We start from the raw sequence: 22151 nt of genomic DNA on the forward strand, positions 1-22151 counted from the left end.
GAGTGACGCATACAGCACAGATGCCCGTCTTTTGAGCTTCCTACCATGGATTCTATGGAAGTTTCACCCAATATCGAAAACCCAACCTTGGACACAATATCCAAAGAGGCATGGTACCACATTTCCCGTCAATAGCCGCCCATTAGACCTGGTACACGCCGTACCTGGGAATAACAGCTCCGTTTCCTAATCGAGTAAGAGTCTAATTATCACATCCTGACGACCTCACCATACGCCAGATAAACACACGTATCCTTAAAATATAGCCCCCCTATACCGACCTCTACAATCAACCTTCTCATACAAAACCCCATTTAAATAAAACCGCCAAAATGTCAAAGCCATTCTGCTGCACCACCCTCAAACCAACCAAACTCCCAAACCCAGACCACGAGCAAACCTTCACCGAGTTCACCAAATGGGCCCAGGCAACAGACAACAATACCGGAACCACCGATCCCTCCGACGCCAGCGTGTGCATTCAGGTCGTGCGCCAAGTGGACGGGGCGATAGAGTCAGTGCGATACTTCATCGCAGTCGACGAGGGGAGATTCGAAGAATTCTCCGAAGCTGGGATTGTGGAAGCGGGTTTTGTGAGGATCGATGAGTGAGTTGCATAAACCCATCCTCTGACTTTTACATATTTTCGTCCCTCAGGCTTGGTATATTGACCTTGTTAATAGATCCGAAATTCTCCGGTGCAACGAACACAATCGATCTTTCGTCCTTCATGTATACGAACCGAGTACGGGGAGCTCGAGTCATTGGCGAGCTAGTATTGCGAAACCGCTAAAGAAGCTTGAGAATGCGATCAAGAATAAAATATCAGGGTCTGGATCTGGATCTGGGTCCATGTCAAGATCGGAATCGGGATTAAGGGATGCGCTGGCATCAATGGGGTCTGGTGTTGGATATAGAGCTAGCTCGGGCTATGGATACGGGACGGGGATGGGGTACGGCTCTGCTTGGGGATCTAGTTTGGGATCTGGATGTGGACCGAACTGGGGAACTGGGAGTTCGATGATTTTTGACAAGAATGTGCCGTCTTCGACTGCGGTTGAGAGTGGGTCTCGTGATTCTGATAGTGGACAAAACGAAGATGAAGACCGTGATCAGGGCCGAGATCAAAGCCAAGACCAGGGCCAAGACCCAAACCAAGACGCAAATCAAGATGCTGAGATATCTTCGCCTGACGATGGGACTGAACGTACCAACCGAGACAGTGACAAAGACGAGGCTGTGTCGTCTTCGTCTACTATCGACACTGAGGTTATTCAAGATGAAGACGCAGGGTCATGTTCGCCTACATGGGGAACCCAAGTTTACAGTGATGAAGGCCGTATGAGTCAGAGCTACTTAGATACTGCGGATATTGATTTGACGTATGACCAGGATTGTGGGGATTGTGGAGGTTGCGATGATTGAATGGCTAGGCCTTGATCCGCTGATGTTTTGCTATATTGGTTTTCTTTGGCTCGTCATATATGGAGCCCTGTTATCTTTGGAGACTAAGAGGTGAAAGCTGTCATGGAACCAATTACTAGAGTCGACACACCAAGTAGTTTTCCTTGTTCCAGCATATACCCAGGTATACCTAGAAGAGGATGACAGCTCCGAACCAATACGCCTCATAGGCAAATACACAGGCGTAGAAGACAACACATGGGTACTAAACTTCTATCGGCATCCGAAATACTAGACCCAGAGCACTTTGATTTTGCCTCTTCATGTTTCGTCTATGGTCACAGCAAGGTTAATGATAGTCTACAAGGGAGTCTAAAGAATGAATAGAACGGAAAACACAAATTGATTTCTCTTTCTAGCTAATTCCCAATGACATACGAACGAGACAAACCCATCTTGCTGAGGTTGGATAAGAATATGAGAGACAATGATATGACAAAACCAGAAGAGTCTGATTGTGGACGTAAGGGTGAGTTGACCAATGGATGAAAGTGCTTGATCCGGAAGCTACACACGGCTGTCTTGAATTGGTGGTTTTGATCATGAGAGTCGGTGGATATTTGTTTGGCCAGAAAATTTGTCAAGCCTGGGTTCATTGCAGGTTTCACCATGAGTGTTGGATGTCGACAAGACAGAGAGGAAGAGTTGGTAGAAAGTCATGGAAATCTTCGTGATAGCTGGCGAAAGAAGGTTATGGCGACCGTAGTGCATGGTCATGATGAAAAGACCGATTGTGGAAGATGGCCAGATTGATCGTGGCCGTTGTGGATGGTCAAGATGTGAAGACCAATCGTGGAAGATGACCAGAGTGGATGGTGGTCAGAGTTGATGTCGGCCGTTGTGGATGGTCAAGATGTGAAGACCAATCGTGGAAGATGACCAGAGTGGATGGTGGTCAGAGTTGATGTCGGCCGTTGGGGATGGTCAGCATGTGAAGACCAATCATGGATGGTTGTCAACGTGATTGTCAGAAAGTTGTCAAGATGAGTTGTCAATATGGTTGTCAATATGGTTGTCAAGATGAGTTGTCAATATGGTTGTCAATATGGTTGTCAAGATGGTTGTCAGGTTGGTTGTCAAGGTTGGTTGTCAAGATGGTTGTCAAGATGGTTTGTCAAGGTTGGTTGTCAAGATAGTTGTCAAGATTTGTGTTCAAGGTTGGATTGTCAGAATGGATTGTCAGGTTGGATTGTCAGGATGGATTGTCAGGTTGGATTGTCAAGATTGGATTGTCAGGTTGGATTGTCAGGTTGGTTGTCAAGGTTGGTTGTCAAGGTTGGTTGTCAAGGTTGGTTGTCAAGGTTGGTTGTCAAGATTTTGTTCAAGGTTGGTTGTCAAGATGGTTGTCAAGATGGTTGTCAAGATGGTTGTCAAGATGGTTGTCAAGATGGTTGTCAAGATGGTTGTCAAGATGGTTGTCAAGATGGTTGTCAAGATGGTTGTCAAGATGGTTGTCAAGATGGTTGTCAAGATGGTTGTCAAGATGGTTGTCAAGGCTTTTTTGTTCAAGGATTGTTGTCAAGGATTTGTTCAAGGTTGGTTGTCAATGTGCTTGTTGATCATTGTCGTGGTAGTTCGTGGCTACCGTAGACAGTTGTAAAAACTGAGGATTGATTGTTTTTCCTTCTTTTTGTTTTGTGGATGAGAGGCCAGATAAGAGGCCGAGATGGTTGTTGTGGTGGACGATTGATGGTGGGCACGATGGAAGGTTGTCGAGGTCAGAGGCAAGATGAAAGGCCAAGGTAGTTGAGTGGGCATAGTGGAAGGTTATTCTTGTCGAAGCTCATGATGAATGGTGGTCATAGTGGATGATCAGGCTCATGTGTGATGGAAGTCAAGGACGAAGGCCATGATGTATCGATGACGATGATTGTGGATGGCCGATTGACGGCAGTCATGAAGGATGATGAACCATGATAGACAGTGGCCATGGTGGATGTTGATGATTGTGGATGTCCAAATGGAAAGGCCCGGGAGTAAATATTTATCACCGTGGATTGTCGTCACCGTGAATTGTCCCACCATCAATGTCGTCTCTAGAAACAAGTTAGCGTGTCCATGAATCCGGGGGAGAAAGGGATATTATTGTAGATTTGCTCATAGTGGTCATCAGGGTGTCCCTGGAAATCACCGAAGATTCAACGTCACATTGGAGGATAGACGGGATGTTGCAAGTGGAGAGTGGTCAATTGCTGGAAGGCCCCTGATGGATGGTGGTCACGGTAGGTGGTGGTAGCAAAGGTGGTAAATGGTTGTGGTGGTCAAGACAGAAAGGTTGGTCAAGACAGAAGGTTGGTCAAGACAAGGTTGGTCAAGACAGGTTGGTCAAGACAGGTTGGTCAAGACAGAAAGGTTGGTCAAGACACAAGGTTGGTCAAGACAGGTTGGTCAAGACAGAAAGGTTGGTCAAGACACAAGGTTGGTCAAGACAGGTTGGTCAAGACAGAAAGGTTGGTCAAGACACAAGGTTGGTCAAGACAAGGTTGGTCAAGACAGAAGGTTGGTCAAGACAGAAGGTTGGTCAAGACAAGGTTGGTCAAGACAGGTTGGTCAAGACAGGTTGGTCAAGACAGAAAGGTTGGTCAAGACACAAGGTTGGTCAAGACAGGTTGGTCAAGACAGAAAGGTTGGTCAAGACACAAGGTTGGTCAAGACAGGTTGGTCAAGACAGAAAGGTTGGTCAAGACACAAGGTTGGTCAAGACAAGGTTGGTCAAGACAGAAGGTTGGTCAAGACAGAAGGTTGGCGCAGACGCAAAGTCCAAGAGTGGATAAAATAAGTCATTGTCACCGGGGGTAATACCACCATCACATCAGGGCGCCTAAGATTGTTCCTAGAAAACAGTCAGTATACATGGTATTGTAGGGGAAAGGGAAGTATGTTATCGTGTTTTTTTTTTTTTTTTTTTTGGTGAGAATGCATAGTCGTCAAGATCGTTGGAAGACCCATGATGGATGGTGGTCACGTTGGATGGTGGTATTCAATAGTGGTGGTCAAGACGGAAGAAATGTTGGTTAAGACAGGTTGTTGGTCAAGACAGGTTGTTGGTCAAGACAGGTTGTTGGTCAAGACAGGTTGTTGGTCAAGACAGGTTGTTGGTCAAGACAGGTTGTTGGTCAAGAAGTGGTCAAGACAGGTTGTTGGTCAAGAAGTGGTCAAGACAGAAGTGGTCAAGAGTGGATAAAAGCAAATTCTTATCACCGTGGGTAGTACCACCATCGCATCAGGGCTCCAAGATTGTTCCTAGAAACCAGTTAGCATGCATGGTATTGTAAGGGGGAAAAGGAAGTATGTTATCGTGGTTTTTTGTGATAATGAATAGTCGTGAAGATCGTTGGAAGACCCATGATGGATGGTGGTCACGTTGGATGGTGGTGTTCAATGGTCGTGGTCAAGACAGGTTGTTGGTCGAGACAGAAGTGGTTGTTGGTCAAGACAAGGTTGGTCAAGACAGAAGTGGTCAAGAGTGGATAAAAACAAATGCTCGTCACCGTGGGTAGACCGTACCACCATCGCATCAGGGCTCCAAGATTGTTTCTAGAAACCAGTTAGCATGCATGGTATTGTAAGGGGGAAAAGGAAGTATGTTATCGTGGTTTCTTATGACAATGAATGGTTGCCGAGATAAAAGGCCAAGATGGTTGATGGTTGTTATGCTGATGGTGGGCCCAGTGGAAGCACAGTGGACTGTCATGACAGGTTATTGGTAGAAGTGGATGGTTGACCAGACCAGCCTGCCGATTGTCCTGAAGCCAAAGCCCGCCACGGACAGACTGGAAGTGGTTGCTTGAATTGGGTTGATCGAGGTAGTTTATTGAAGTGGATGGTCACGGTGGATGTTCGTGGTGAATGGTCATGGTGGGTCACGATGGGTGATGGTGGGTGGCCATAGTGGTTGGTCGTGATGGGTCGTGACAGGTCATGGTGGTGGGTGGCCATGGTGGTTGGTCGTGATGGGTCATGACAGGTCATGGTGGTGGGTGGCCATGGTGGTTGGTCGTGATGGGTCGTGACAGGTCATGGTGGTGGGTGGCCATGGTGGTTGGTCGTGATGGGTCGTGACAGGTCATGGTGGTGGATGGCCATGGTGGATTGCCAAGGTCACAATGGACAACAGTCAAGGTCATGACATGTGATCAAGGTCACAATGGATGTTCAAGATGTAAAGGCCCAGGGTGCAGAGTCGACATGGATGGTCCCACCACCAAGGTCTAGACATAAGTCAGTGTGTCTCCAGACAAGAAAGGAATAGGGGATACTATGATGAATGGTTGTTGTATGTCAGAGAAGGTGAGGTCCTATAAAGAAGTAAGCATGTGTGTATATGTTGAAGGAGAGTAAGGGATATTATGGTAGATGGGTCATGGTGACTGGGGACCATGTGAAGGCTGAGAAACAGCGAGAGATGTCTGGGGAAAAAGGAAAGGGAAAAAGAAAAAGAAGAAAGAAATCTGGGGGGGAGGGGGTATTTATAGTTTTCCAGTGGCTTAAGGACAGGAAGGTAGGCGACAGTTTTGACAAAAAAGGAAGCTGCGACACATGAGAGGGTAGGGGGGTTCCTTCCCAGGTGTGCTCTTGCCTATTTCAGAATTTCCTGTCTATTGACACCCACGAACATCTGCACATCACCTACGATGCTGCTTTTGAGACTTTATATAGGAGGTTTAGAATTTGATATACAGAAGGTTAAGTGTACCTTGGATTCTTCTCCCGCTAACCAAACTTGAATTTTGGGTCTTCCAAAAGCATACACGGAGCAATGAGGACATGCCAATTAGCTAAATGCATTAGCAGATCAACAACTGCCAGTATCGTTCTCCACATTTCCCCAGCTCGTCAGATCCGCTCTATCCACTATGGCTCCACAGGTATTTTGTTCCGATAAGATCAAGTCTACGGCTTTCGATGAAGATTACAGACTGGGGATCTTCATATACTGGGCAAAATCCAAGCAGAAGAGACCGCCAATCGAAGAAGACAACCTAGGGCTCAACGTCCCGTTCTGCATCCAAGTGTTCCAAAGGTCCAATCCCGACTTCAGCCCGGTTCTTTGTCCCAGCCGGCTGGGGTGAATTCGGCGAGATCGAACGGATATTGCTCCCAGCACCGTGGGCGTCACACGGGTATGTTCCCGGAGACTGTGTTATGGGTTCAAGGCTGACTATACTTAAAGACCATCACGTTACCAGTGCAGGATTCATCACACGGCCTTTCGGATTACATTCTACCAAAGAAGCGTCAAATCGCCAACCCTGTCTCCATTCGCGTCTGTGACCTCCCATATAAAACTTCCCGATCAACGCGGCTGCGGAGAGGCCTCCTCGTCGACAACCGAAGAAGAGACAAATATGGAAGGAATAGACGCTCCAACAAATCCATCAGCAGAAAAAGACCCATGTCCCGGGGGTGCGGATTCCTAGTATGATTTGGAAAAATTGCTTCGTTGTTGAATACGCCTGCCTGTGGGTCAATATGTCTTTGACCTAGGTAGTTAAATGGGTGAGAGATATGAAAATTAACGAGGGCTTCCTTCCTACCAAAACCGATACTTCAAAATGAATGTGCTTCATGATCTACGCATGTTGACAGAACCTACCTAACAGAATATCTGGATCTGGATGTTGATGTCCGCGAAAGATGCAATTCCTGGGTTCTTGATGGCCTGCAGCCCTTCCAACCCCTATGCCGAAGATTACAAAGTCAAGCTAGTAGACGACTGTGCAGCCGCCGTTCATGCGGCGTATTGCCCCGATATTGGTCAGCATGAGGCCCTAGCTAGAAACGCTTCTCACTTGGTCGGTAGTCTGCATGGTCAATACCTTCCGGGTGGTGAATCTGACTCCAATGGGGAATGGTGCTGCTGAGGTACTGGGTGTTATAGAAATAGACTAAATGAGGAACACGTCAAAGCAGGACAAAGTAGTGTAGTCGTCAAATGCAGTGTGTCACGGCCAGAGCTTGCTGTTGTTGGAGGGCATGTTGCAAACTTCTTTTTCTTGCTTCATCACTATACCCATTCCGCGTGTTATATTGAACTGTACGGTAGGAATGTATGGATAAGCGGGCTTTTGGCCAAGCGGTTGTCGTTGGCGACGAATTGGCGCACCGCTTGTTTGGGCCCGCTTATCTTCAGCTTGAGTGCCGATGGATCTCAAGTTGCCGGATCGCCCCCGGGCGATGACTTTTTTATTTTATTTTATTTTGGGTATTGATGCTACCCCCCCAGGATAATAGTTACCACCCCCTGTCTGAAATCCAGTACCGCCTTTCTAATCAGGTGCGACGCTAGATTCTGCCATGATTTCTGCCGGTGCAGAGTTTTCTGCCATATATTCTGCCACCACTATAGGAATTCCAGTTTACATAGTAAAAAGACATGCATTTTGATCAGAAGAAATCGTACATTTTCATTGATTGAAGCATTGACGTGCCTGATATATTGATATTCGTCCTTTTCACCCTCGATGCGCGCGTTTTTAGCCCCTTCCACGTCCCCTTCCACGTCCTCCGGTCTCGGCATCACCATAAACACTCCCAGTTGACAGTTATATCACGACCACGTCCACGTCCACGCCCACGTCCTCGTCCCTCCTCCTACAAAGAAGGATCTCGGTGTACAGAACGATCCTACGTGAGAGGATTAAGGGAATACTGCGGTTACTAGGTGCTGGCCTACGTGCTGCTGGCCCAGGTGCTGGGGCCTGCGTGCTTGGAAGGTTCCTAGCACCTCGGGGGCCCCCTTTGTTTTGCTCTAGTCCTATAACATATATAAGACTAAAATGACTTGTTTTAAGTGTTGTTTTAAGTGTTTGCATACAAAATGGAGGTATCTGCTGTCGTCCCATAGTGTTAGGGGGAGAACACACGAAGGCGGTCACCGAGGCGGTGAGGAAAGCGGTGAGGTTTCGAGGCAGATGCATTACCCGATTAGAAAGGCGGTACTAGAATTTCAGGCAGTGGGATCGATCTAGGCTAGGTGGGTCCCTGTAGTAATCCCCTATAGAAAACTCCCTCCAACGGCCTACGTGTAGTGCATTAGGGTAATATGATGATGATGATGTTACCATTAACCGATGTAGCTCGACATACATGCTGCTATGCTGGGGTAGCGTTCCAGAGCCTGCTCTTCGACGACAAATGGTGGTGCATCCCCAGCATGCAGTTTCACCCTGTATACAGGACTCGATCTCTCGAGGTCCTTCAACCTGGTTCATTAGGGTAATATCAAATCAACTAGTGAAGAAACTCACGCGGAACTTCCACAGATGTTCCACACGAGCGTTGGACACCTTTGTCAGGCGCAGGCGGTTCCTTTTTCGGCTGTAAGAGACCGCTGGATCTCAACTCAGTGATGGGTTACCAAGAGACCCAAAGGTGCCTGTGTGAACAGATCCTTGTGACACGTGAACTGCCATTTCATCCACTGAGCTTTATTGCGTTTAGCTATTCGTGTTGCCAATCTTGCAGAACCTGCATAGATCATACATCTAATCTACTGGGGACAGGAAAAAGCTACATTATAGCTGTCGACTACGGCTGGAATTGGATTCGATGACGCCACGGTCAAATCTTGTCTTTCAATTTGGTCGCGGTGGTCTCATGACTTGAAACCCCTTTTCCTTTTTCTTCTTCTTAGGGGGCTTCAATGTCTCTACAGCCCTGGCTGCCCACTCGCGCAGGGTGTGTCGACTCTCTTGGCTCTCTTCCGGCAGCTCTTGCGAGACTGGTACTGGCGAGAAGGCGGAGCCGTTGCTCAATTTCCCGTAGAATAAATCGGACTCTCTCATGGAGTAGTCGACGTTGGGTCTGATAGGCAGTTCCATAAGCTCGTCAAACGAATCCCGAAATGGGTTTGATGGATGAGAATCACTGCTATTTTCAGCAGGCTCTTCATGCGAGTTATTGAGGGCAGAGGATCGAATCGCTGGAGCCTTGTGGTGATTTCGTGGGGGCCTATAGAAGGCAGAGAAATCTGTAATGTATGTTTCCTGGGTTGGTGCTGAAGGGAAAGAACTCGCTGGATTTTCAGGGGCATCGAAAGGCAAACCGGATGTCCTTGAGGATACCGAACTACCGGAATCAGATAGTCTAGCGAAGTCCATTTTCTGTCGATTTGCTCCCATCCTGTTCAACACAATTCCCATAGTTCGGTTCTCGGGATCAGGCATAGATTGGCCAGAAGATGAAGACTGTCACAGCAAATTAGTTTCTCTACGTTATGGTTGTATGTGATGAAATGACTTACCCTTGCGGCGCTTGAATTGTTCCTCAGGACAGTGCCAGCGCTCCCCCGCGGAGTTTGAGTCAGCCGCCAAAGTGCAAAAGGAAGAAAACCGAAAATTATCATAATGCCATGTAAACATAGCATTATATAGCCAACCCATTGTTTAGTCGTTTCATTTGGTGAACATGCGAAAGTGATACTTAGGCAAACAGTCAGAAGGCGGACAATATGGCACCAAGCAGATATAGACAGAAAGAGTCTGCCACGAAGTGACGTGCCCATATGCAGGAGAAGAGTGATCTCAGTCCCCATCAACAGTAGGACTTGCACCAAGCCCCAGTCTTGCAATCCACCAATCACAATCCCTTGTAACAGTGGTATTGCAGCTGGCAGGTACTGCAACAGATACTGGGACAGATACTGCCAAGGCTGCATTGGAGATTCGGTTGTTCTGCGGTCCTGGGGAAAGTCTGCAGATGAGCCATCGTTGAGCCTCTTTTGACGTTGAACATGGCGAGTGATGAGAAAATTGGAGTAGACAAGGACTGCCATGGACAATCCAACTATAAAGATGCGGTAGTTGGGCAGATATCCAATGAGAATTAACTCGTAGGACATGTAGGATAGTAGGGGAAGACTAGAGAACGACAGAGCCATGCCGATAATGATACAACCCGCGTTCCATGAGACTGAACTCAGGTGGAAATCCCCACTGAATTGTGACATTACCAGACACAGGACCAAAGAAATGACAATGACAGCAAAGAGGAGAATTGAGAGGTTTATAAATGAATCAATCGTGATATCCGGCATCTGAGGAAAGCCAAGTGTTTGAGACATGTACTCGAGTCCGTAAGACCCATTAGTGACATACATGCCATCTTCCACTCCGGGGTAAGTGAAACCATGATCAATAGGGCCCATCCAATAGAGAAGCGAAGACCAAGCCGCTTGGCTAACTATCGGTTGATAGAAACCGGGGTACTTCAAGGTAAGCGACCCAGCCAGAAAGATGAACTGCAGATACTGTAAATAGCCAGCTATATCGGAAATGATTTCCCACATTGGGCCCAGAATAGACCAGGCGGCTCTGCTTTCAAATAAGGAAGTCCATCCCAGTGCATCATTTGCATGCGTCTTCCATGAAGCGATGCTAACCAGGGCCATCACAACAGCGGGGAGATATGTGAATACCACAGAAGCTGCTGTGCCGATCTCTGGGGTGATCTTAACTGCCACACAATCAAGCTCGAAGCCATCTCGTGTCCTGAAACTACTCTCTGCAACGACAGTTTGGAGCCGATGAGCATTTCCAATAGAGTACAAAATCTCGTATTTTGAGAAAAGTGTGCCCTCGGGACTATTGGGTCGTGTTAGCTGATGAGAAATGAAAGGTCGATAATCTTTGCCAGATGAATCAGCAACACTTACGGTGTCAGGGTGTTGGTGATCGGTAGAGGGCACTCGCTGTCAAAACCTTCTATATGCCCAACTGGGATACCGAGCACATGGAACTGAAAGGAACTCTCAAGCAACGGTAGGTCGAGATCGCTGCATGTAACTTCTGTTGTGTTGTGGATCGCCAGTATTGACAATGACAATATCGGCGAGCTCTCAAGTGAACCACGGAGGCTGTCAATTCGGAATGGCTTATCCAATGGATCACCTAACTCCGATGAACCGCACTGATACCTGCTAACCCACCCAGCTTCACAGACTAGGATATTGAGAGTAAGGATGAGGATCAACATCCAAGATCGTGATATGCGCTGCATGGCGTACTGATCTCAGCAGCACACCAGCGGTAGGCATGGCACTTTTTCACACTGTTTTCCTCAGGAGAAAGAAGGTTTTCCAGAATTTCCAGAAATCCACTGACTAGTCGCCACAGGGGCCCAGCTGAGGCCGCTGCTTGGCGCTGCCAAGAGCACCGGAAGTGCCGATAGTCACGTGTTATTGAATAGGTAGCCAAATATAACCGCCAACTCTTGCTACGCCATACGCAACAAATTTCACAGATGGAAAGTAAGTAAAATGGATTCTGAAACTATATCAAATATATCAATTTCTCTCCACAAAAGCCCATGTCGCAATGACACCTAGTCAAGTCCCTTGAAAACCTCGTCGAAACGCAACTCATCAAAGCGGACATTCGGCTTCAACCCAGCGAATTTCCAGACACCATCGATCTTGAGATAATAGTGCTCATTTGTAGCATGGGAGTGACCACGCAGCTTGACTGTCTTCAATTCTTCAGTCTCGTAGACCTGGTGCGCCGCGCGGAGCTGGTGGTGACCGATAACCTCGGTATCAGAGATCTTCTCCCACCATGTCTGACCAAGCAGATGCTGGGTCTTGATGGTTTTGTCCCCCAAGAACCCGGGGTGGGTGATCATGGCCATGTAATCGTCAGCAGACATGTTGTCCCATCTTTTCAGCCCGATCTTGGTATAGTCGACCGTCAGAGTTGGGGCAATGATGCTGCGCAAGCGGTCCCAGTCCTGGGACACTGTCAGTCCTAATGTCGAATTGACGTTGGATTGGATGGGAAGTGTACCTTGGCATCATAACTGTCCGCCCAGTCGAAAACGAGCTTCGACAGGATGAGGTAGTCTGTTGATATTAGCACGAGCAGTTGAATGAGGGTGGATTGAGACGAACCTTGGAAGCTGATGTCCAAGTTGGGCTCGGCGGGGATCTTCCTCACGGCAGGAGACATGGCTATCCAGCAATGTTTGTCTTCTGTAGATAATTCGACCTTTGAGGATAGCTGTGAGGCAGGCGCGCCGTGCGAGTATATCCAAAGTTCACTCCCAACAAATTTCCTTGGTACCAACATTCCCCGGATCTGGCCAGCGTGTTTCCCTTGCATGGGAACACAACAATGCAACCGAGAGCTTCTGATGTGACATACGGTGGATACAACCCCTCGTGGCTTTCCGCATGCGGTACAAGGTAAAGCCAAGACCATTGAGGGTCCTTGTTCGCAAGCAGCTATTCTGTTCTAAGCACTTGGTGTTGACTGTGGGCCTCCATGGCTGCCATTGTCATATGTCACCGACAAATTCGGAAACTAATCGCAGCCTTTGTAATGGAGATGGATAATGGAACCAAGCCATTCGACTGATTCCAGCCAGGGTCCCAGTGTTACTATTCAAAGTACCAGATTCAATATTAGGCTACGATTCCCACTTCCAGCGCGATTCCACACCCACCCATTTACAATCCGTCACACCACACCTCCTTAACATCAAACCACCAAAATGGTCGTCGAACACCCCAATGCTGCCCAGCACGAGCTCGCCGGCAAAGTCGCCTTAGTGACCGGTGGTGGCCGAGGCATCGGAGCCGGCATTGCGCTAGAACTAGCGAAGAAGGGAGCAAGCGTAGCGATCAACTACGCCAGCAGCTCGAAGACCGCTGACGGAGTGGTACAAGAGATCCAAGCGCAGGGAGTGCACGGCGCGGCCTTCCAAGCCGACTTGACAAACGTCGACTCGATCAAAAACCTGTTCCAGCAGGTAGTCTCGCACTTCGGACAGCTGGACATTGTTGTGTCGAACGCCGGAACGGAGAAGTTCGTTCCATTATCCGAGACGACGCTGGACGACTTCAACGAAGTCTTCGACCTCAACACACGGGCGCAATTCTTTGTCGCGAAGAACGCCTTCGACCACATCCAGCCCGGTGGACGTGTGGTGCTGATGTCGTCCATTGCTGCAGGCGTGGGTGTGCCCGGCCACTCGCTGTATGCGGGCAGCAAGAGTGCTGTGGAGGGTTTTACTCGCTGCTTTGCTGCTGACTTTGGCAAGAAGAGGGCTACTGTCAATGCGATTGCTCCTGCTGGGGTCAAGAGTGATATGTGGTTGAGCAACTCGTGGCGCTATGCGCCTGGTTGTGACCAGAACTCATCCCTTGAGGAGATTGAGAAGGCGCTTGCTAATGGCAGTCCCCTTGGGCGCTGTGGTGTGCCTGCGGACATTGGCCGCATTGTGGCATTCTTGGCCAGTCCTGCTGGAGAGTGGATCAACGGTGAGTTCTGGAATGTTGAATTTATCCCTTGGAATATTGCTAATTCTTTACAGGTCAAATTTTGCCTTGCAACGGTGGAGCTAACATCTAAATCACATCTAATTAAGTTGCCATGTTGAATTGGAGATGTTGGATGTTTTTGAGGTTATTGGAGAAGACCCTGCCATGTATACACATATGTAGGATCGGGGTCGATTGCCATTTGAGTCATGCGTCGTCCGTGTTTATTTTTCATAGATAAAAGAATGGAAAGCACTTATTGACATTATTCAACCTCTTAAGTATAGAGGTCCATGTCAGCCCCTGGCTCTTTCACCTGGGATACTACCTAGAATGACGAAGCGACAGAAACGCCACGAGAAGCCGCGAAGAGAGATCGACAACATGATCGAGTAATGAGACATCGGAGAATCTGATCTGCATCCCCTTTCCTCGCCATCTGGCTGTCACCCCCCGCATCCGGAAAACAACGAAGCAACCCTATGTGCTGCCAAGATCACCATCGGCCGATCTCTGCCGATCCGGTCTCATCTAGGGCTTGCGGTAACATCTAACTACTGTTTGCGTCTCAATGGATATCAATCTGGTTTTCCTCTCGTGATAGATACTACCAGCAAGTACAGGTGATGTCAAGTCAATTAAAAGAGCTCAAAATGCCTCAAAATCGTAGTTCATTAAAGAAAAGCCCTTGCTAGGAAATATCAAATCCATCAATCTACTTCATCTATATCGCTCTCAACATGGTGAATTGGATTCTCGGGGACAAGTTCGACACTGTCTACCCTCACCAGGGGTCGATCAAGCTCCTGTGGGAGACAAAGTGGAAATTCTGCGTACGTTTCCTCCCAACAAGGAAAGAAGAAAGCTAACACGAATACTTGTCCAGGCCACGAAGTCCATCTACCCATTCCACGATGGATCCCTGGAAGACTTCGAGCCCGTGTTCCAAAAGCTAATCGCCGTAAGCATTGCCAAACACAATCCATTCCAACCCAAGACTAACAACAACAGGATGGCATCAACAACGCAGACACAGACGCCTACACCGAAGCCTTCCTCCCAACCGCAACAGCGCTAGAGGAAGAAGCCAGTAAAGCCCTCAACAACGGCAACCTCGAACACGCCGCAGACCTATACCGCCGCGCAGCAGTCATCCTCCGCATCTCGCGCTTCCCCTATGTAAGCCCCTCAACACGCCCAGAGACATCCATCAAGCGCGCCGCCTTCGAGCGCCAGAAACAAGTGTACCTGAAAGCCGCCTCGCTATGGAAGCCCATAATTACGGAGGAAGTGATTCCCCACACGCACCGCGCCGGCCGCGACGGCGCCGAAATCCCACTGTACATCCGCGTGCCGGAGGAAGCGAGCGCCACCAACCGCGTCCCCGTCGTGCTGCTGATGACCGGGCTTGACGGCTACAGACCCGATAACAGCCAGCGCTCGCACGAGATGATCAATCGTGGCTGGGCGACGGTTATCGTTGAGATCCCCGGGACGGCAGACTCGCCTGCGGATCCGGCAGACCCTGAGTCGCCCGACAGGCTCTGGTCTAGCGTGCTGGATTACATGGAGCGTCGGCCGGAGTTTGATATGTCGCGTGTCGCGGCTTGGGGGCTTAGTGCTGGTGGCTTCTATGCTATTCGGGCTTCTTGTACGCACCGTGAGCGTCTTGCGGGGTCGGTTGCTCATGGACCTGGGTCGCACTTTGTTTTTAGTCCTGAGTGGTTGGCTAAGGCCAATGACCATGAGTATCCGTTTGAGTGAGTTTTGGCTGGGGTTTGTCTTGTGTGTTGGAATGCTAACCATGATGTAGGCTTACTTCCGCTATGGCGGAGAAGTATGGCTATGACAACGAGCAAGAGTTTGTGAAGGATGCTCAGAAGAAGTTCTCGCTCGTGGAGACTGGTGTTCTTGACCAGGATAACTGCCGGTTGCTTATGCTCAACGTACGTATTCCTCTTCAGCGCGTCGAGAAAAGAAGAGAAAGCTGATTGTTTCTAGGGCGTCGATGACGGTGTCCTCCCGATTGAAGACTGCATGGAGCCTCTCAAGCATGGCGGTCCTAAGGAATGTCGGTTCTTCGAGAATCGCGTGCACATGGGATACCCTGACAGTCTGCCTGTGGCTTACAAGTGGTTGGAGAGTGTTCTATCTCCCAATATGAAGGAGGTGAAGAACTGAGTGGGCGCTGAAGTGTTCCGCTGAAGTGTTGATGTAGTCTGCTTTAGGCAATCAGTTATTGAGATCGAATGTTAATACTATTTGCGTGGATCATATTCCAGATGGTACACATGAGACCGAAATGCATTCATTCCCTCAGACATGTATCTTGCATCAGTGTACCTGTGTAAAAGCGTCTCAATCCAGGGCACATTCACTAGAAACATGACAACTACTCGTAATTTGCAGACATAGACCAACATGGTTTTTATTCGTAGCAGTATATGAAATGTGATTACCATTTCGCGCAAGCCCCATTGATTCGCTTCGATTTCGATCCCCTTTGTGAACAAGATAGTAGGAATCACACTGCCAGAAACGCCCGCAATGCATTGAGGATATTTTTCCGATGCCTGTGAAAAGATCACAAGAGAACATAGAGACCCATATGGAAGAAAGATTAACAAAAGCGGATTCATTCGTCGTCGACCCTCGGGCGCTTCGACTTGCGGTCATCACCTTCGGCTTCCTGGATTCCATAACGCTTCTGACCCGAAGTCACATCGGCAATCATGTTGTCAATGCCAAATGGATCAGCAGTGTCCTTCTCGAATTGAACCGGACCTTGGCGCTCCTATAGAATAACTTATTAGCGACGAAAAGGAAGTGTACGATCGACGGAAACTTACCTCTGCTTCAGCAGCGCCACGGAATCCCTCCTTGGCGCGACCCAGGACCTCGAACCGCTTGGTCTTCTCAAGTTTGCTCATCTCGCCTTCGCCTGCATCTTCGTCATCGACATCTGTTTGGGCATGTGGACGATAAATGCTGTTGATGGCGTCCTGCGCGGCGAACAACGGCTTGTCGTAAGGGTTATCTTCATTAAAACCAGCTTGCATGCCACTGGTCTGGTTGAACAAACGCGAATCCCACATGGATTCAGAGCTCTGTGTAGGCTTGGCCAGACCAAGCGCAACTTTCTCGGAAATATCACGGTTCTGTTCTCGGGCCATGGCCTGGATGCGGCGCTCTGTGCCCATACGAGACTGGCGCAGCTGTCGTTCATCTTCGCGGCGTCTCTCGCGGCGCTGCTCCGCGCGCTCTCGGGCGGCTTCTTCATCTTCGCTGGGAGTAGCGGACCTAGACGAGTATGCAGATACATTGCGGCTGACGCTCCGGGAGCGGGAACGAGCCCGCGATGCGCGAGCGCTGGGGCCAGCGCGGTCCTCACGCGCCTTTTGTGCCAACATCCGAAGATGCTCCTCCTTCTGTGCCTTCTCCTTCTCTGCTAACTTCTGCTGCATTTGAGCTCGGAGCTGCACCTCTTCACGGGCATGTCGATCCGCCGTGAACAAAGCCTCCGCGAACTGGGCAAATTTGTCGTTGATGGAGACGTCTTGCAGCCCGCGACCATCTGCAGCCAAACGCTTGTCCAGGGGCACGGTGTAACCCTTGGGGTTCTTCCAGTTCGACACGGGAGGGGGGATCTTCCAAGCTTCCTGGTCCTCCGCAGTAAGCTTCCTAGGCGGCGAGTGCATAACGGGAGGAGGCGGAGAGGGTGGGCCCCGGGGAATCTTCTTGTGCTTGAACTTGGGCGGCTCCATAGGATCCAGCTGTCTCTCGACAATCTTCATAATGCGGTCATTCTGGCGGCCGTTGTTACCCATCTGGTTGGCCGGGGTGTATCGAACAAAAGTCGGCTCTGCTCTTTGTCCGCCCTTGACGTTCTTGGGCTTCTGCGCCGACGAAGCTCCTTCGACCAAGGTTGCAAGCGCGGCCTTCGTCTTCTCCATCTGGGCCTGGACCTCCTCCTCAGACGGCTTGTCCAGGGAAATCTCTCCCATATCCACCCGCTGGCGTAGCGGGATCAAATCCTTGAATGAGGCATGGACAGTGCGGTTGTCGGCATGTCCGCGGCGGGCGATCGCGTCGTACTTGACCTTGCCTTCGGCATCGACCTGAAGAGCAAGCGCATTTGACTTGGACGATTTTCCCTTTCGGCCCATGTCAAGGGGGTACTGGGCAACTGGGATCTCGGGGAACGCGCCGCCGTCCCCGAAATCTTCGGGGGCGCGAGGTCGCCATCCTGCACGGTTTCCGTAGGGCGGGGGTCCGGTCCTCTGCAAGGTGGTATAAATTAGTTCTCGTAGCAATAGGACGGTAGAACGATCCACAACTTACCCGTAGGACAACCTGTGTTTCATCAATCTGGTCGGCGCCCACCACGCGCGGTCCACGGGGTTGCGCATGCTGTGGCAACTCCTCCTCCTCACCAGTGTATTTTGGTTTGGGAAGGGACTTGAAAAGTCCTGAAGCAATAGAGGTCGACATTTCAAGAGCGAGCAACTCCAGAGCTGTGCACTCGTAGTTGATGAAAAAAGGTTATGGGGTGACGCTCCATTTGGCTTTTCGGGTCGAACTGCACTGTTGGTCCGTATGGAATGCCGTATCCCTTTATGCCAAGACTTTCTAACATTGAGCGACAGTTCACTCTCAGATGAGCTGGCTCATTTCACTAGACAATGGAATAATATAAGAAAGACATCAAATTTGAAATGCCTGTATTTGCCGAGAGAAAACTCCTTTTCAGCTTAACAAACATCGGAGGGAGCAAAAGCATCAGAATGAAGTTTGAAGAAGTAAATCGCTAATGAACGACTAGATGTTATAATTACATGGGAAAGGTTCGTCCACCTCTTGATGAGTCTAGATGTACTCAAGTGGATATAAAGTGTGTACGCATGGGGCATGCAATGTCCTCTTTATCGCCTGCCTCGACGAAATGATCACGCCCCTGGAATCTATACCAGATCTTCAATCGTTTGGGCAGCAATGGCGCAGGGTCATGGAATCCTAAAATTTGGAACTAGATACATCACAAATTAGTATTCTGGCCCAGAAAATATGGCCAACATGACCAATTTGGCCTATCGCTTGACTTACCTTGATGGTTTTACCGGGAATCACCAATTGACCCCGGTTAACTAGCGCAGCCACAGGGATAGTGACATCAATCACCCGAGGCTCCTCGAACCCATTTTTGGGTTTCTTGTTTACTGGCGGTACATAACCATACTCGGCTTTCAAGATGACCAGACCATCTTGTGCTTCCTCTCGCGCTTGTCGCCTTTGCACTTGATCCGTCATGAGCTCGATGGCCTGGAGACTCTCTTCACGCTTCTTAGGGATCAACTTCTTGAGCTCACGGTGGCGTCGAGCAGCTGCCTGTCGACGACGTTTCCTATCGCGCGGGCGAATATAACCAAATTCAATCGCGCAGTACGCCAGCCATGGGAATATGGCAGTCAGCGCTGCAGCGCCGCTTGTTGCCTCATTAGCTGGGCAAACATTAATCGGAAGATTAATGTTTTGGCCGAGTCGACTCCATGAAATTGTCATCATGATACCCTTCTCGGCAATGCCAATACCGAGGCCAACACGTGTGTACTCGCCAACCCGTCGAACGCCCTTGATGGTCCAATTGAGAGACATGTCTAACCCAACAACACTCGAGATCTCAAGTCGCACAGCACGCGCCTGGTCCATGCTCGGCATCGGGAAATACCCTTCAGAGCTCCATTCAGTCTTGACCGGATCGTCAGCGGGCTTTCCGGAGAAGAGATTCCGAGAATAAGTCAAGACAAAAGCGCCTCCGCCGGGAGTAGCCTGGAGATAGGTCTGCCATGACTCGGCAGATTGGTCGATTTGACGTTTCTTCTTGAGAAGGTTGTGGACGTCCTCGTCCAATTCTCCACTCTCCTCCTCGTCATCATCGTCGAAATCAATTGCAGCTTGGCCCTGCTTGGGGAGCGAGATTAGACCAATCTGCAGGTTACTGACCTCATTAGCAGATGCAATGGCACTCTGGGCCCCCATTCCAAGTGACGGGAACCAGTTGAGAAGAAATTCGGGCCAGTTAACAACACCACTGGACCATGTGATAACACCGATCTTCTGCTTCGCGATTTCCCTCGAAATTTGGACCTCGAAAGAAGGCGCCGTTTCCTCCAAGGAGCGCTTATGTATACTGGTCACGTTGACTTGGAACGGTCTGGTGCCGGGGATTGGTTGGAAGGCTCGAGCAATGTTTGCTTTCAAGGTCGGGACAGGGAGAAGAAGAGCCTCGAAGCTGACTTGTGAATCCCTGAGGAGCGAAAAGGGATGTTTGGCCCAGATTCCCTTGGTGCCCACCAGGTTTTTGAAATTGGGAGTCACAGTGGCCCCAAATTGGAAGTTCTGGCCTGCTAGGATCGGTGGCATTTCGAACTGCAAATCGGTTAGCGAAACTGGAGATGCAAACGTGCCGCAAATCATACCTTTTCCTCCCCTTCTGTCCCATCCTCGTACTCAATCGTGACTTTCTTGACCGGGCGAGCCAGACCTCCAGTTATACCAGCATTCCAAGTCACCAGCATGTCCTCTGTTTCCTCATCTTGCACCTCTTCCCCCGAATCCGTTTCCTCCGAGGTTTCTGCCTCTTTCTCAGTCATACCCCAAAGCTGTGGTATTGACAGCGGCGTCTTGAAATTATACGAAACGCCATACGTGGACACTTTCGGCGAAGGTATGTGGAACTGCACATCTTCATCCTCGTCGACGGAGACCATAGACGACGCGTTGATTCCGAGGGTAATACCGCCCTATGTCAGACCCAACGAAAGTCAACAGGCCATTCGCGCAACTTCCCATACATGGACGATCGAACCAGAAAATACATACCCTGCTGGAAACCAGACTCTCAACAGCTTTCCGCTCCCGTTTCTTCATGGTCTTCAAGAACCAGCGGCGGAACTGATCGGGCGACATCGCCTTAACACCAACCTCCTGCCGTTGTGCCTCCCCACCAATCCCCATGGCGCCAAGCTGACCCCATTCCTGCCGCACACCCGCTGCACCCGATATATCATATACAACGCGCTTATTTGGATCGATGAGGGTCTCATAAGCCTCCTGGATATGTCTAAACTGACTCTCGGCCGCGTGGCGGAGATGCGGCGGCTGCTTGTCGGGATGGAAGCTGAGGGTCAGGTTGCGGTAGGCGGATCGGATCTCGGCTTCTGTTGGAGGCGGATTGCGCGAAAGGCCCAACAGGACGTAGTAGTCGGGCTCCTCTGGGTAGTCGCCGACCATGCTATAATCGGCGTCGAGTCCGTCATCTTCCACTGTCGCGCGGAACTCCTGCGCTCCTGGGAACTCCTGCGTCCCGGATTGGTTGAAGGAGGACATGAGAGCTCTTTTTGCGCATTCGTTTATTCAGATCTATATATATATCCCCATTTTGGGGTGGTTGGATGAAATGCGACAGGGCGATGAAGCAAGGTGAAGAGGGAAATGGAAATTCCGGAGAAACCTTCCGCATCTCCGTTGGAATCCCCGCTCAGATGGGCTATAGTGGAGCATTGACTGGCGATAGAGAATGGTATACTGTAGAGCTATTCTTGTTTATTATCTAGTTAATCCATCTTACTTCAAAATATGCCGAGTCTATACATATTCAGAGTATGAAACATTTACCCGTTGGCCGTTTACACACAATGCCTTTGTTTCTCGGGTACCCGTGACTCGACTCCTATCGGCTTAGCGCAATTGAAGTGATTCGACATATCACTATTAGCATAACTACCGGATTACTATTACTATTGGTATTGCATATTAATGGACGTAGATACATGCAAATATCATCATTTATAGATGAGTGGAAATGGCGAAATGGCTTTTAACATACGCGAAAATGGTGATACATTGACCTGGGTGATAGATGCCAGCAAGGTCTACCTACAACGTAGGCACTGTAATAAGAATGGTCTATCTCCACTTAACAAAAGAAAAATACCCAATGGGGCTGAGCATGTTATATGTTGTCGAGCATGTTATAGCATGTTCGTCAAAAGCTACCTAGGTATGCAGATCAGCGAACTGTTCCAAGCCGGCTGCAGTGGCGATCATCCGGCTATTCTTATGTAGTCTCGGTATGTACATATATGTATCCAATGAAGTCCAATCCGAGGCATATAATTTGTGTACAGCCTGGTTGCGTAGCCCTGAATCTTAGGATCATCATCAATTTCTAAAGCATAGAGGCGGTGCAATCAATGGCAGCAGAGCAAAGCCCACTAATAATACACGTCAAGAGCTCAGTTGGCAATCAAAAGGAAATCCCAAAAAGAACCTTGGAAGACATCCGGTAATACTTTGTAGATCAGTTAAAATACCCAACTGAAGCTACATATCTATCGTTGGGTACATGTACCTGGGGTACAGGTGGATCGAC

At 49.3% G+C, this 22151-nt stretch overlaps 10 protein-coding genes across 10 annotated transcripts; 5 read left to right on the forward strand and 5 right to left on the reverse strand.

Annotated features, from left to right (window-relative positions):
* Positions 1–332: 332 nt before the first annotated feature.
* Positions 333–1425, forward strand: N7525_008166 (uncharacterized protein; the record flags this gene model as incomplete). The annotated part of the gene is made up of 2 exons (XM_002568600.1): positions 333–607; positions 684–1425. 2 exons carry the CDS (start codon positions 333–335, stop codon positions 1423–1425), a joined length of 1017 nt encoding a protein of 338 aa, XP_002568646.1.
* Positions 1426–2803: 1378 nt separating this feature from the next.
* On the forward strand, positions 2804–3064 carry N7525_008167 (uncharacterized protein; the record flags this gene model as incomplete). Its single annotated transcript, XM_061214317.1, has 1 exon — positions 2804–3064. The coding sequence occupies one exon, from the start codon at positions 2804–2806 to the stop codon at positions 3062–3064; it is 261 nt and encodes an 86-aa protein (XP_061068748.1).
* A 2090-nt stretch (positions 3065–5154) lies between these two features.
* Positions 5155–5403, reverse strand: N7525_008168 (uncharacterized protein; the record flags this gene model as incomplete). Its single annotated transcript, XM_061214318.1, has 1 exon — positions 5155–5403. One exon carries the CDS (start codon positions 5401–5403, stop codon positions 5155–5157), a length of 249 nt encoding a protein of 82 aa, XP_061068749.1.
* Positions 5404–6320: 917 nt separating this feature from the next.
* N7525_008169 (ABC transporter integral membrane type 1) lies at positions 6321–6536 on the forward strand (the record flags this gene model as incomplete). Its single annotated transcript, XM_061214319.1, has 1 exon — positions 6321–6536. One exon carries the CDS (start codon positions 6321–6323, stop codon positions 6534–6536), a length of 216 nt encoding a protein of 71 aa, XP_061068750.1.
* Positions 6537–9041: 2505 nt separating this feature from the next.
* N7525_008170 (uncharacterized protein) lies at positions 9042–11463 on the reverse strand (the record flags this gene model as incomplete). Its single annotated transcript, XM_061214320.1, has 3 exons — positions 9042–9588; positions 10563–11048; positions 11120–11463. 3 exons carry the CDS (start codon positions 11461–11463, stop codon positions 9042–9044), a joined length of 1377 nt encoding a protein of 458 aa, XP_061068751.1.
* Positions 11464–11787: 324 nt separating this feature from the next.
* arp1 (scytalone dehydratase arp1) lies at positions 11788–12407 on the reverse strand (the record flags this gene model as incomplete). The annotated part of the gene is made up of 3 exons (XM_002568603.2): positions 11788–12189; positions 12246–12301; positions 12350–12407. 3 exons carry the CDS (start codon positions 12405–12407, stop codon positions 11788–11790), a joined length of 516 nt encoding a protein of 171 aa, XP_002568649.2.
* A 544-nt stretch (positions 12408–12951) lies between these two features.
* arp2 (hydroxynaphthalene reductase arp2) lies at positions 12952–13811 on the forward strand (the record flags this gene model as incomplete). The annotated part of the gene is made up of 2 exons (XM_002568604.1): positions 12952–13720; positions 13774–13811. 2 exons carry the CDS (start codon positions 12952–12954, stop codon positions 13809–13811), a joined length of 807 nt encoding a protein of 268 aa, XP_002568650.1.
* A 649-nt stretch (positions 13812–14460) lies between these two features.
* ayg1 (heptaketide hydrolyase ayg1) lies at positions 14461–15901 on the forward strand (the record flags this gene model as incomplete). Its single annotated transcript, XM_002568605.1, has 5 exons — positions 14461–14553; positions 14607–14681; positions 14732–15480; positions 15534–15666; positions 15722–15901. 5 exons carry the CDS (start codon positions 14461–14463, stop codon positions 15899–15901), a joined length of 1230 nt encoding a protein of 409 aa, XP_002568651.1.
* A 454-nt stretch (positions 15902–16355) lies between these two features.
* N7525_008174 (SKIP/SNW domain-containing protein) lies at positions 16356–18211 on the reverse strand (the record flags this gene model as incomplete). Its single annotated transcript, XM_002568606.2, has 3 exons — positions 16356–16514; positions 16570–18000; positions 18062–18211. 3 exons carry the CDS (start codon positions 18209–18211, stop codon positions 16356–16358), a joined length of 1740 nt encoding a protein of 579 aa, XP_002568652.2.
* Positions 18212–18596: 385 nt separating this feature from the next.
* N7525_008175 (J domain-containing protein) lies at positions 18597–21106 on the reverse strand (the record flags this gene model as incomplete). Its single annotated transcript, XM_002568607.1, has 4 exons — positions 18597–18746; positions 18824–20146; positions 20197–20520; positions 20600–21106. The coding sequence occupies 4 exons, from the start codon at positions 21104–21106 to the stop codon at positions 18597–18599; spliced, it is 2304 nt and encodes a 767-aa protein (XP_002568653.1).
* Positions 21107–22151: the final 1045 nt, after the last annotated feature.

The sequence above is a fragment of the Penicillium rubens genome (genome assembly GCF_028828025.1).
Source record: "Penicillium rubens strain IBT 27055 chromosome Unknown utg000003l_segment0_segment0, whole genome shotgun sequence".
NCBI classification, from domain to species: Eukaryota; Fungi; Ascomycota; class Eurotiomycetes; order Eurotiales; family Aspergillaceae; genus Penicillium; species Penicillium rubens.